General features: G+C 47.3%; 1 protein-coding gene across 3 annotated transcripts in view; it reads left to right on the top strand.

Moving 5' to 3' along the window:
• Positions 1 to 107: 107 nt before the first annotated feature.
• Positions 108 to 12852, top strand: part of ppp4r1 (protein phosphatase 4, regulatory subunit 1) — a 36206-nt gene continuing 23461 nt past the window's right edge. Inside the window, exons 1-12 of one of the 3 annotated variants that reach the window (XM_063206733.1) lie at positions 108 to 192; positions 488 to 542; positions 689 to 733; positions 2002 to 2137; positions 2343 to 2449; positions 4013 to 4155; positions 5039 to 5185; positions 6226 to 6333; positions 6570 to 6635; positions 7354 to 7512; positions 8666 to 8799; positions 9167 to 9999. In XM_063206733.1, coding sequence (XP_063062803.1) covers positions 536 to 542; positions 689 to 733; positions 2002 to 2137; positions 2343 to 2449; positions 4013 to 4155; positions 5039 to 5185; positions 6226 to 6333; positions 6570 to 6635; positions 7354 to 7512; positions 8666 to 8799; positions 9167 to 9999 — 1885 coding nt within the window. In that variant the 5' untranslated portion in view covers positions 108 to 192; positions 488 to 535. Of the gene's footprint in view, positions 193 to 438; positions 543 to 688; positions 734 to 2001; positions 2138 to 2342; positions 2450 to 4012; positions 4156 to 5038; positions 5186 to 6225; positions 6334 to 6569; positions 6636 to 7353; positions 7513 to 8665; positions 8800 to 9166; positions 10000 to 12852 lie in introns of those variants that run through there. The other 2 variants (XM_063206735.1, XM_063206734.1) reach the window with 2 other exon arrangements.

Genomic DNA, 12852 nt, shown 5'->3' with positions numbered 1-12852 from the left:
TATATATATCTAATATATATATATATTAATTTAATTGGTTTAATATGTGTGAAATGATGTCTGACTTGCTGACAAATAGACAGCTGATTTCACTCTAGTCTAAACAACTGCTATGTTGCATGACGAGACGTGTTTAAATTGGGTGTGCGTACCAATGAAAGTACAATAATGTAGGGGCCTACGGGATGTAAGGTAAACCTGGAAGTCTGAAATTGCTACTTCTTGTCATCCTGCTTTGTGCAGAGATGCTTTTATCAGCAGCGTTTATCTTATTCAAGGGTTAACCTTCGCTCCTACAATGTCAATACAATGCATACAATAATGAACATGTTAAATATTTCATTATTTTCAACTTCTAGATTGTAGTGTTGTGTGTGCCATTTACAGGGTTTTCCTCTAGGTGGTGTAGTTTTTTCCACTGTACACTTAAATCTCCGTGCCTGTCATGCGAGCTTGCTAGGTAAACTCTGCTCTTTCCCTCTTCCAGTTGTTGCCTCATCTGTAGAGACCACTTTAAATGTAGGACCAGGACAAGATGGCGGGTACGTACATACTGTTAACTGAAGCCAGAGCAGGACGGACTTGAAACTCCGTGTTTATACTCTATATTAGCTACCGGTTTTAAGCGGTAGCTAGTCGAAAGAGTGAACAGAGGCGAGTTATTACTTGTGGGTCTCTTTCGTTTCAGATTTATCGTTGCTACAAGAGGATTCCCAAGAGGAGTTGGACGGATGTAAGTTTACTCCAGTGTTATATCAATGTGGAAGTCCACCAGCTAGTAGAGGCCAACTAACGTTAGGGGATGCCTGTTTTTCACTCTTGGGTGAGGCCTGGAGTTCGCACAGTGTTTGCGCCTGATTCTCCCGTTGCTTTCACATCTTATTTGCTTCGTGGCAGATGAACCTAATCATGTCGATCGGAGTTTATTTGAAACCCGGTGCCGCTATGTCACACCACGCACACGCAGAAGTTTGGTTGCTAGTATTAGCAGGCGTTACATGCTAGCATATATTAGCCTCTTCCAACCCTGGGAGGCTAACTAGCTAGCATGGAACCCCGTTAACGTCGGCAAGGTCTTTCTTGAAACTGGCAAGCTAGTAGCAGGATCTTTCCGAAAGAACACTGTACATTGGGGCATGGTGAGACGAACGATGGCTTAATCCAACTCTTGCGCTATTTATTTGGGTGTTGTCGGTGGAAGAAGATTGGGGGAACTAACAAACAAACTTCTTTACTTGGATGTAACAACCATGGGTCTAGAAATGTGTGTTTCACCCTGGATTCATCGATTATTGGCTAGCTAGCTACTCCCTTTTGAGTGAGCTAGCTCTCATGGTTAGCGCACTCGCTAACTTATGTGATATAATGCTGGACTGTAGCATATTCACTTGTCAGTAGACAGTACCAACGTTTATTGCACTGGATGGAGCAAGCTTACCCTCGCACAAGCAATCGCAGTCTCTCTATCGCCTGCAATAACCCAAGCACATTGTTCCTACTGCTGTGGCTTTGCTGACAATGTAGGAGAGAGGAAATGCAAAGGCACACTAGAAATACAGCTTATTTTGTTGTCGACTATTGTTTATGTGGCAGTGGCTGGTCTAGTGCATTTCTTATCGTGTCGGTGGGCATTTGAAGAAAACGTCATTCTTTGGGTTTCTAACCTTTTTGGGGTTGTGGTAGTTTTTAATGCCTTGGGGCTTTGCTTCAGCTTTTCTTCTGAAATCTTAAATATTTGTCAATGCAATGTGACATATTCAGACAGACCGCTTTGAGACAGTCTAGCGTTTCTTTTCTTGTATACATCCAGATTAACTGTCATGAATCGCTCTCACTACTTCGATGGCGAACGCTTACTTGAATTTATTCACTTTTTACCCCTTTGATATTGCGAAGGAGCTCTCTTTCTCACCTGTTGTTTTTCTTCGCACTGCTCTGTTGGTGGAGGGGGGGGGGCTGCTTTGTTCACACTGTGTTGTTTTTCAATGTTCTTTCTGATAGTTGGTGTGGATGACTACAGCTCAGAGTCTGACGTCATTATTATACCTTCAGCCTTGGATTTTGTATCGCAAGATGAAATGCTGACGCCACTGGGAAGACTCGATAAATATGTTGCTAGTGAAAACATTTTTAATAGGTATGTATTCAACTGTCGTCATGTCACTGTATACAATAGCAGTGTGCTTATCTGGTCATATGCAGTGAATGTCTGTGTGACTGGCTAACTTGCATGCATGCATATCCCAATCTCTGAGATGATGTTTGTGTTGGTCATAATGCATGCTGATGTTTTTAGATGCTATTTCTCTGACTGGTGGTGGTGTGCATTGTGTATCTTATAGACAGATGGTGGCCAGAAGTTTATTGGACACATTAAAAGCTGTTAGTGAGGACGAGCGAGATTGCATCGCTGTCTTGGAGAGAGTAAGCAAGCTTGCCGATGACTCAGGTAAGCTGCCCTTCAATGTAAACTACCATGCTTTCTTATTTACCACTTCTGTACATTTGCCTACTGTTATAATGGATGTTTTATAAATCTAAGCTGTGAAAAGTATGTTTGCTGTACGATGTTGTTTTCATCTTTGTATTGGTTCCCCCAATGTTCATCATTAGACACTTCATGCTGCATGGGTTCTCTTTTTACCAGGTCGTGTCATAAGTCGTATGATGCAAGTAGGGCACTTCTCAGAACTTAAATCTCTTGAGAAGTATCAGTTGCCTCACCAACTTGGTGCTTGCTTATGACATCTGCTTCTCCCCTCTCTCCTTGTCTTCTTTTCATTGTTAGAGACACACACAGGCCTATTCTGAATATCTTGCACTGAACTGTATGAATGTGGTTGCACCAAGATAGTGAGTTGCTCAGGTTGTCCCCCGTGGCTGGCTGGCGGGCAGGCTGATGTTTACGTCAACGTCAACGTCTTGAGTCTGCAGCCTAGGCAGCATCTCTCCCCGTCTGTGGCACAGACACCACCAAGGCGATTGGGGCAGCGGCACTGTCCATCACTGGGGGTTCCCATGAATGTTTCATTTGCCGTTGCTGGTGTTGTTACTGGCTAGTCACAGCACTTGCACCTGGCTGCCATTTCACAAAAGGTAAACCCCGGCGAGCTCGGGGCTTTGCGGATTAGGTCGCCGGGGCTGGCCCGCCAGCTCTAACCCCCTCGCAATGTCGCTTTGGGGAGCGGCCATGGTAGGCTTTTAGAATGCATGTCCTTGTCCCAAGGCAGGGTGGGGGGGGGAGGTAGAGCAAGCGAGAGAGAAAAGGTCACAGAAGCCTATGTAATGCAATACTTAATTGGGACGTGCACAAGTTATTATGCTAAGTGTGTGCGCCGCAGCTAAGCTGTGGGATTAATCTCATGTGGTCAGCGCTGTCCTTGAATTGTAGCCGCAAAGTTTTCCCTTTTTTTTAAGTGGGGGGGTCGGAGTGGCCGGTCAGAAGCAGCACTGTGTTAACCCCCCTTTATAGCCTGTCCTCTAAAACATCAAAGCAGCGTTATGGTCGAAAGCCTTGTGCTCAGCCGTGTTGCTGTCATCTGTGCTGCAGTGTCCTTTTTTGTTTTGGTTTGTTTGTTTTTAATCGAAATTGGTCATTCTTCTTTCTTCATGGTGCTTGCTTTTTGTTGTGGATGCTGCTGAAATTCTGCACAGAGAAGGGCGTAAGGGTTGCACCTCTTGTGTCTTGAGCCAGTTGGCTGAGAGCCAGGTAGGCCAGTGTGTGACCATGACCCATTCAGCAGTGGAAGAGCGAAACATGACCCTTGTGTTTCCACCAGGGACACCATTGGCCCCCCGTTTTTATTTATTTATTTTTCATAGGAGATGTCTTTTCGGTCGATTACTGCACTAGCAGGGCACTAATGACCCCCTTCTCTCCCCATCCCTCCCGTCTCCCTGTCCTTTCCTCTCCTCCTCTCCCCTCCTCTTCTCTTCTTCCCTCTGTTCCCCCTCTTTTTTTCCTTCTATCCCATCCTTTCCCCATCCCATCCCGTCTCCTCTCCTCCTCTAGAGCCCACTGTGCGAGCAGAGCTCATGGAACAAGTCCCGCACATTGCCATCTTCTGTCAGGAGAACAAACCTTCCATTCCATATGCCTTCTCCAAGTACCTGTTGCCCATCGTGGTGAGGTACTTGGCTGATCCCAATAACCAGGTAAGACTATGGGAATGTTACGGTTGAAAAATGGAAATGTGACTGTTTCTAAATATGGGAATGCTATGGTTGGGGAAGTGCAGGAACTATGAGTGGAATTTCTTTGCAATGCATCGTTGATGAATGACCAGTGTTCATGGATGGCCGTAATGGCTATTTGAATCAGTCACAGCAGTTCTGTTGTTGTTTTTTTGTTTGTTTGTGCTGTTGAAAAACAATGGCTGATTGTAGCACAGAGCCGCTCCTTTTTCCCAGTTCCACAAAAGCATGGAGTACATTTTCTGCCACCATGTAAATGCAGGTTTTAAAAAAAATATATATATATATCTCTCTTTTTGGCTTTTATGCCTTTATTTTTGTTGGGCAGGACGGTGAGAGAGTGTGACAGAAAATTGGTGAAGCAGTGTGAGAGAGGAATAATCAGGAAATGGCCTCGGAATCGGAATTAAACTCTGATCCCCGACGTAACGGTGTTGGATCTTGGCCCGTTGAGATACTGCACCTCTTAAAGCTCCATTCACACGCTTCGTAACTAGTTACTTGCACAGCGAAAGAAGTCAGTCGAATGTTTGTGTTCCAGCGAAGCGAGGTCCGGACAGACGAAGAGAGTACAATCGATGTGGGCTTATTCAGAGATAAAAAAAATATTTTAACTTTGAGTGATATGAGTAAGCAAGTAGCCAATTGGATTGCACATTTTGGATTATTGACAGTTAACTTCTTGCTTTTGCAGTAGCAGTTAAAACCGCAGGAGCATTAGCGAACGTTCCATGAGCGATTAAAGAACAAGTGAGCGAGCTAGAAATGAGTAACTAGTAGCGACATGTGTGATTTGTATTTTAACGGCAAGGTTTCTGATGGGCGTGTGTGTTTTGTGTTGCAGGTCCGCAAGACGAGCCAGGCGGCCCTGCTGGTGCTGCTGGAGCAGGAGCTGATTGATCGGGTGGACATTGAGAACATGGTGTGCCCTGTGCTGGTGGACCTCACCGCCCCCGACAGCAACGACGATGTCAAGACAGAGGCCATGGCAGTGAGTCACGTGACTTGTTGAAATTACAAGCTTGCGCGGTTGCCCGTTCGTTTATTGTTATCCCTTATCTTCTTTGTTTGTTTTTAAACTTGGTGACGAATCACACAAGTTATAATATGTTGGAAAAAGCAAGGGAACACACACTCACATTTTGACCTATTTATCCAGCTGTGGGACACTTGGCCTGAAACATTCAAGAGTGAATATAAAGGTAGAATTGGCGAGTCACTCCACCCAGGTTTTTTGTTGAGTCACGTCACGCATTTGGGTATTGCAAAAAACATGGTCAAGTGATTCCTGACTTCCTTTAACTACAGGCAGTGGTAATAGCTGATTGATTAAGTGATTAGTTCATTAGTACTTGAACCATCTTTTGTGGAATACCCTGGTTTCGTCGGTGGTGCCCTAGGACTAAGTCATGTGATTAGATAGCCGCCCCCTCTCTTAAAAGAAGTTACAGCAGCCTGTGCTGTGTCCTAGGACGCAATCATTAAAAAAGCGCCCAAGCAGGAAGAACAAAGGCCACTGATAGGCTTACAGCTGGTCGGTTATAATCTATAAGGATTTCAGGAATTCAGGTCTGTTTCGGTTTTGTGCTGAGGGAAGTAGAATTGGATTTTGTTTGTGGATACTGACTTGTGCGGCCAGACAAAGATATTTTTAGAGGGTTTTTTTCACCCTCTCTCATTGAGAATTTTCCTCCCATTGAGTCACTGCATACTCGTCGGCTTGAATTGTTTTGGAGATGGACGTGATGTTTGACCTACATTTTTCTTGCACAATATAGACCACAGTATGGCCATGGCCAATCTGTCGACATGAGCTGTAGAATTTCCCTTTCAAATCACAGAGTATTAACATGCAGTGAGATCACTCACCACCCATGGCCAGACGTTTTCCATACATTTTTGTATTGTGGTGGTGTTGGATATCCATTGAACTAGGGCAACCTTTTCTGACTGTTTTACTGAGGTGATTGTGTTTTCCTCTGAACCAAATCCTGTCTAATTGCATGTGTGTTGGGTTTGTGTTCCCTCTAGATTATCTGCAAGATGGCTCCCATGGTAGGGAAGGACATCACGGAACGTCTGTTCCTGCCACGCTTCTGCGAGATGTGCTGTGACTGCAGGATGTTTCACGTGCGCAAGGTCAGAGGGGCCCACAACGCCACATACGCTCATTTGCCTGCCACACATGCATGCGCACATATAGAGGGGCCCACACGCTCCACACCAATTTGCCAGCCTCACAAACACACACACACACACACACACACACACACACACAGACTTGTAGGTTCTGCTTCAGCGTTGGTTGGTGTGGGTTTCAGTTTCTAATTCTGTTTCTGTCCGTCTATCTGTCTGTGTCATCGTTGCATCGGCAGGTCTGTGCAGCCAACTTTGGGGACATTTGCAGCGTGGTCGGTGGCGAGGCCACTGAGGAGTTGCTGGTACGTAGACGCCCATGCACACAGTGTCTTGGCCACACACTGTTGAGGGTGAACATTGTGCACATCTCAGGAAAAGGTGCAAGACAAGGGTGAACTGAAGGTTTGGAGTGAGGAGTGTGGCACACTTAATTCTTTTTTTCTTTTTTGTTATTTATTTATTTAATTTTATATTCCATTGCATGGTTGATTGATTGTCTAATCCTGCCACGGCATAAAAACATTTAAGTGTGCGTGCCCGTTACTCCAAAACATTGTCCACACACAGTGTCAGTCAAGTCAGACAAATGGTTTGCTGTGTAGGAATTGGTGTTTTTACACATATATTACACATTTCCTATCCTTCCCATACATGTTGAAACATCTTAAGTTTTACTATAAGTATGTTCTTGATTATAAATCTTGGGCTGTGTTGTGTGGGCCAGACGAGCATCGATTTGTCTTTGTGTGTGGCTGTTTTCCAAAATGTTGTCCCATTTCTGTGTGAAGGCATTTGTTGACGTTTTGCATTGCCCTGGTCCTGTGAACTGGGGCAGGGCTTGGCCTGTGGGCTTCCATTCCAAGTCTCTTTCCGTCTCTCCCTCTCTATCCCCCTCTCTTTTCTCTCTGTCAACCCACACCCACCCCCTGTGTGTGTGTGTTGTGTGTCTGATTTTATTTCTCTTTTTTTTAACCTTTTCCTTCCCCGCGCTGCTCTCTCTCTTCCTGTCTTCCTGTGCAGCTGCCCCGCTTTTTCCAGCTCTGCTCGGACAACGTGTGGGGGGTGCGGAAGGCGTGCGCCGAGTGCTTCATGAGCGTTTCCTCGGCCACGTCACCCGAGGTGCGCCGGACCAAACTCTCATCGCTCTTCATCAACCTCATCAGCGACCCCTCGCGCTGGGTAAGCCGCCATAACCTCTACTTACACCTCCTGCCTGTGAACTGTTTGCATGTCTTGATGGAGCTATTGTCTATGAATTGCCAAGTAGCTTTCTCCAACATTGAATTGGCTGAATTGGTCTATCCACTTATAACAGGTTAAAAAGCAGCCCTTAGTGCAGATTTATCTCAGGATGGGTTATGAAGTATGTTGTTGGGAGTCAAGCCAGCTTTTATTGTCAGTTTCTTCATATGCACAGGCCCTACAAGGACATTGACATTTCTCATGATGAGTCAAGTACTCAAATGAGTCCCTCTAGAACTCAAATGATGGGCCAGGCCAACAGCCAAGAGGCCGAGACCTCCTCAAGGACACTTAGGACTTAGGACTTGTTCTGTTCTCTTTTTTGTTTTGCGAGTGTGACATGGTATGACTGCACATGAGGAATGAATCAAAAAAATCAATCCCAAGAAGAAATAAATGATGTGCCAATTGCACTTCCAGCCTGTATGGTGACTTAAGAATAACACTACTTGGTGTAGCTGTAAAGCAGCATTTGGATATTTGAAACTTGAAGTGTGAAATACTGAAACTGCTGCTTTTGGAGGAGCCATGTGTGAAATATTGTCAGATCCAGGCCGTGCTCATTTATAACCCATCAGATCGAGACTCGTTGCTCTGTTATCGTCCTACTCCCAAGGGGTTAGACACTGGGGCTTGTGTCATCTTGTTGTGTTGCATCAGTGAGCAATTGGGTTATGACACGCCTTCATTAATGTGCTGCAGCACCCTGGAAAGCCTTCTGCTGAATTTCCCATTCATTAAGACCTTTGTGAAAAATGACAGCAGTACATTTGAAATGCATGTTTGCCTCCAGCTCCTGAGACACACACACACACACACACACACACACACACACACACACACACACACACACACACACACACACACACACACACACACACACACACACACACACACACACCACACACACACACACACACACACACACACACACACACACACACACACACACAGACAGCTGACCTATTTGGGGTCAACAGATGGGCAATGGATTCCTAATGATGGTGTGCTCTCTCTCTCTCTCTCTCTCTCTCTCTCTCTCTCTCTCTCTCTCTCTCTCTCTCTCTCTCTCTCTCTCTCTCTCTCTCAGGTGCGACAAGCTGCCTTCCAGTCCCTGGGTCAGTTCATCTCCACGTTCGCCAGCCCCAACTCCAACGTGGGCCAGTACTTCAAGGAGGGCGGGGAGGATGCAGAGTGGAGCGCTGAACACCCACAGAAAAACAGGTACGCCCAGATACTTCTCTGGAAGTGGTGTAGTGGGGCTGAAAACGAAACTGTCATGACTGAGCTGTTGTATGACATTTTCACTTTTGGTTTGAGTGCTAGCTTTGTGAATGAAATGATTAAGTATGCAAGATCATTCTGCACAAAAAATGTACAGTTCATGCCGACTAATTGAGTGAATGCGGAATTGCTGGGTTTGTGTGTTTTATGTTTATGTGCATTATGTTAATGCGGGTGAATGTATGTGTGAATGAGATGAGTGAATCAGATCTGTGTAATGTGTATGCTGGACATCATTTCCTTTTTGAGACTAATTTGACTAATTTACTGTTTCCGTATGTGTCTGTGTCTGCCTGCCTGTCTGCAGTGCTGAGGAGAAGTCCTCAAATTCAGACACAAATGCTGCACAAGATGGCGAGTCTGCTGCTACGGAGGAGAAGAGTCCGGAGGAGTCCCCTGCTGCCGCTGCGGAACAGGAGGACAACGTGAAGCCCTCGGAGGACTCTGCTTCCCAGAATTCCCTGGAGTCTCATGGCGACGGCCCCGGCCCGTGCCGGGTGGAGGAGGCGGGCAACATGGAGGACGTCGTGGCGGAGGAGGGCGGGGGCGAGCAGGCGGCCGAGGCGCTCAACGGCGAGGTCATGGCCTGTTGCCACGGCAACTCAGACTCCGCCTGCCTCATGGGAGAGGAGGAGCCCTTGCACAATGCCCTCGAACCCGACCCGGGCCCGCCCAATGAAGCACCCGAACCCAGCGCGGAAGAAGAACAGACCCCCAACTCGGCACAAAATCAGGAGGAGACAGCGGTGACCACGCCACAGAACGATCCAGATGCAGAGAGCTCCACAACAACCAGCAGCAGCAGCAGCAGCGTAGAAGAGTCCTCCTCGGCAGCAGGTGGCAGCACCTCACCGCCGGCGGCAGTCTCGTCCCCTGCGGAGGACATCCCCGAGCAGGAACTGTACAACTCCTTCCACTACTGGAGGACGCCCATCCCCACTATCGACCTGGACCTGGAGCTGCAGCAGAGTGCGGAGGAGCGGGAGAGGGAGAGGGGGGAGAGCCACGGCGCGTCGCCCAGCCGCACAGGGTTCTCCTCTGGGGCATGCAACACCGGTATCCCCTCAACTCTGGGCCGAAGGCAGCTGCAGGAGCTCATCGAGAACCTGGAGCCGCACACCGACGACCCGGATGTAAAAGGTAAGGTGCACACTCGCTGGCAAACTCCAAGGCCTTCTTACAGCCTTGACAGCTCCTGACAGAGCCCAGGTAATACCTGAGCGAGCCTGATGACGCACTGAGGCGAAACGCGTTGTTCGCTCTAATAAAACGAGCATAAAGTCAAGAATGTGTGCGGTAGACTTCTTTCCTTCTTACAGCCTTCTTTGTTACGGTGCATTAGGTGCATTTACATACAAAGCTTGTGTGCGCGGGACAGGGACACGGGCAGCACGAGCATGAGAGGTTTATGGACTGTTTGGTTGTCCTTTCATACTGGATGGTCTGGTTCTATCAGTGGGAATCTGCATCCCGACACCCTGCCTTCCCAGCCCATATATTCCAATGGGAGCCCGCTCACAACCCCGAGCAGAGAATGGACTTGAGCTCTATTTTCCAGTTGCAGCGCCTAATTGTCTGGGCCCCCGCTCATGCACTGCACTGACTGCACGCCTTGTGTGAAGGGAAAATCTATTTTCATGTTTTCTAACCCTTTCGGACTGAGCAGGGACACATTTGGACAAGTTTCGCCATCGCCCCCGTGCTTGCAGTGTGAGCCATTTGGTACGCTGAAAATAATAACTGGCCCCATGCATAGCAGCGGCCCTTTTTTTAGAGCCCGTGCCCACTATATTGTCCGCCCATAAAGCTCAAAATGTGTCCCACCGCTGCCACAAAAATCAGCCGTTTTTTGCTTTAATAGCATTGACAGTTATGGGCCCCTTGCAAGACAGCATTGGGCCCCTAGCCTCACCAATCATGGGTCTATCTGGGGGCCTTCTAAACCCCCCTGGCCACCGTGCATATACCCACTCCCTGTCATCATTGTCACTTTTCTGCCTTTTAATAGACAATTTTAACATTCAAGAAGAAACCAAGGAAGGGGGAAAGGGACCCTGGACACTTTGAATCTGCCAACCCCTGCCATTTCTGTCACTTACCTGCCTCTTAATAGACAATTGCGCACTTCAAAAAAAGATCAAGGTGGAAACGGCAGTGTAGGACATGCTCTGCATTGTATTACAAATGAATAGGCCTATTTTTAAATCCTAGGCAGAAACGTTTTGCTGGCAGTGCTGAAGTAGCCTGTGGTTTGTGTCAGACAGCTTGCCGTCATCAGAGTCTAGGGACGTCTCACCCGACACCACTTTCCTAAAAACTTTGAATGACAGGAGCTGCGTTGCCGCAAGTGCTAGACCTCATCAATGTTTTAGAAACTCACTTGCGTAGGAAGCACGTTTTTTTTCCCCCTTCTTTCTTTTTTTTTTGCGCTGTCAGAATTTCCACATTTTCTGTGTTGTGCAAAGGATGTGCCGCTTCCACAAAGACTTCCTCAAATCTTTCTGTAATGATTGAAGGACTTGTTTTTTTGTTTTTTTTCTCCTTCAACAAATAACCCTCATCTCTCAGGATACCTCAGAAAGCCTCGCTCCCACTTACTCTACGGTTCAGGCATGGGCATCACAAGAAATGTGTTAGTTTAATTGTCGTCCTCATGTTGACACCAAACAGGCCTGTGTGTGTGTTTATTGAATTGAAGTGCTGGCTGACTGCTGTTGTGGTGGCTGTGAGTCCTATTGCAGAACATGTCCTCTTGAACAATAGGGGGAGAGAGAGGGGTGGGGAAGTTGGTGAGGTTCCTCTTGGCTGCCCGTGTGAGTCTTCAGCAGATGATCAGCGGTGTGCTGCTCCTCCTGCTGATGCTGGTACTCTGAGCCTATCAGCTGGATGTGTTGGAAAACTGGAGGAAGTGTGTTTGGTGTGCACTGTTTTTGGTCGGGGCTTTGTCAGCGGGCTGCGTTGTCGAGATGACCCAGCAGTACTGTAGAATATCCACAGGGCCCAAATCCAACTAGGGGCACTACTACCAGAGATTCTTTAAGTATAGAGATATGCCAACATAGTAGGTTTCTATGGGCACCTAACGTGACCAGGTTCCGGTCTGCCTAAAGGGGCGTGTCATAATGCTCCTAGCATTGAATAGAACAGTCCTTAGGTCTGCCTACATGGGGATCCCCCCCCCCAATAATAGAACCCGGAAACAATGGGCCAATGGAACCTCTCTCTCTCTACTCTCTCTGCTACTGCAGTGTTGTAATGGGGTCATTCCATGTCAATTCACACGCTCTCCCCAGGTGACCCTCTCCGATTTTCCTGATGGCTCACATACAGGTACCCTTTGGCGCCAACTGAAATAATCCCAAGTATTTACCATCCTACAACTCACGGTTGTGGGCGTGGCACCCAAACTTTGGAGGGCCTCATTTCCACAACTGTTAAGCTAGATTTATGCTTGGGATGCAGAGCCTCTGCGTCCGTCCGTCTTGTGTCTGTGCGAGTCCACGCCCCCCTCGCAGAGGCTCTGCGCCCGTCGCCGAGCGCCTAGAAAAAATTCGAAGCGCTATTTCAAATGTGGCTCGCGACGAGACCTCGGAGCTCGCAGATCTCGCTGATGCATGAATACAAAGTTAGTTCGTGGCCACTCCCACGCGATTTTTCACGCGCGCAGTTGCTGAAGTCTAATCTGACCTTTAGAGGAAGAATGCCAATACTTGGGATTCTTTCAATTGGCATGAAAAGGTACCCGTGTGTGAGGGAGATTCTAGGAAATCATGTGAATTTACATACTGACCCAATGGCTTAATGGCTCAACTTGACTGGTAGCTCATGTCCACATGATGTAGGGCATGGATGGGCAATTGTAGGCCTGAGGGCCACATGCGGCCCGCCTCGTCACTCAGTGTGGCCCATAGATAAAACGGTAGCCATATATTTTTTAAAACGACTACTGAATGAATCAATCTGTAATTAACAATTATACTGTTGGCCAATTGA

Source organism: Engraulis encrasicolus, chromosome 9 (genome assembly GCF_034702125.1).
Source record: "Engraulis encrasicolus isolate BLACKSEA-1 chromosome 9, IST_EnEncr_1.0, whole genome shotgun sequence".
Classification (NCBI taxonomy): Eukaryota; Metazoa; Chordata; class Actinopteri; order Clupeiformes; family Engraulidae; genus Engraulis; species Engraulis encrasicolus.
Note: the sequence above shows the minus strand (reverse complement) of the source record. Positions and strands in the feature narration are given on the sequence as shown.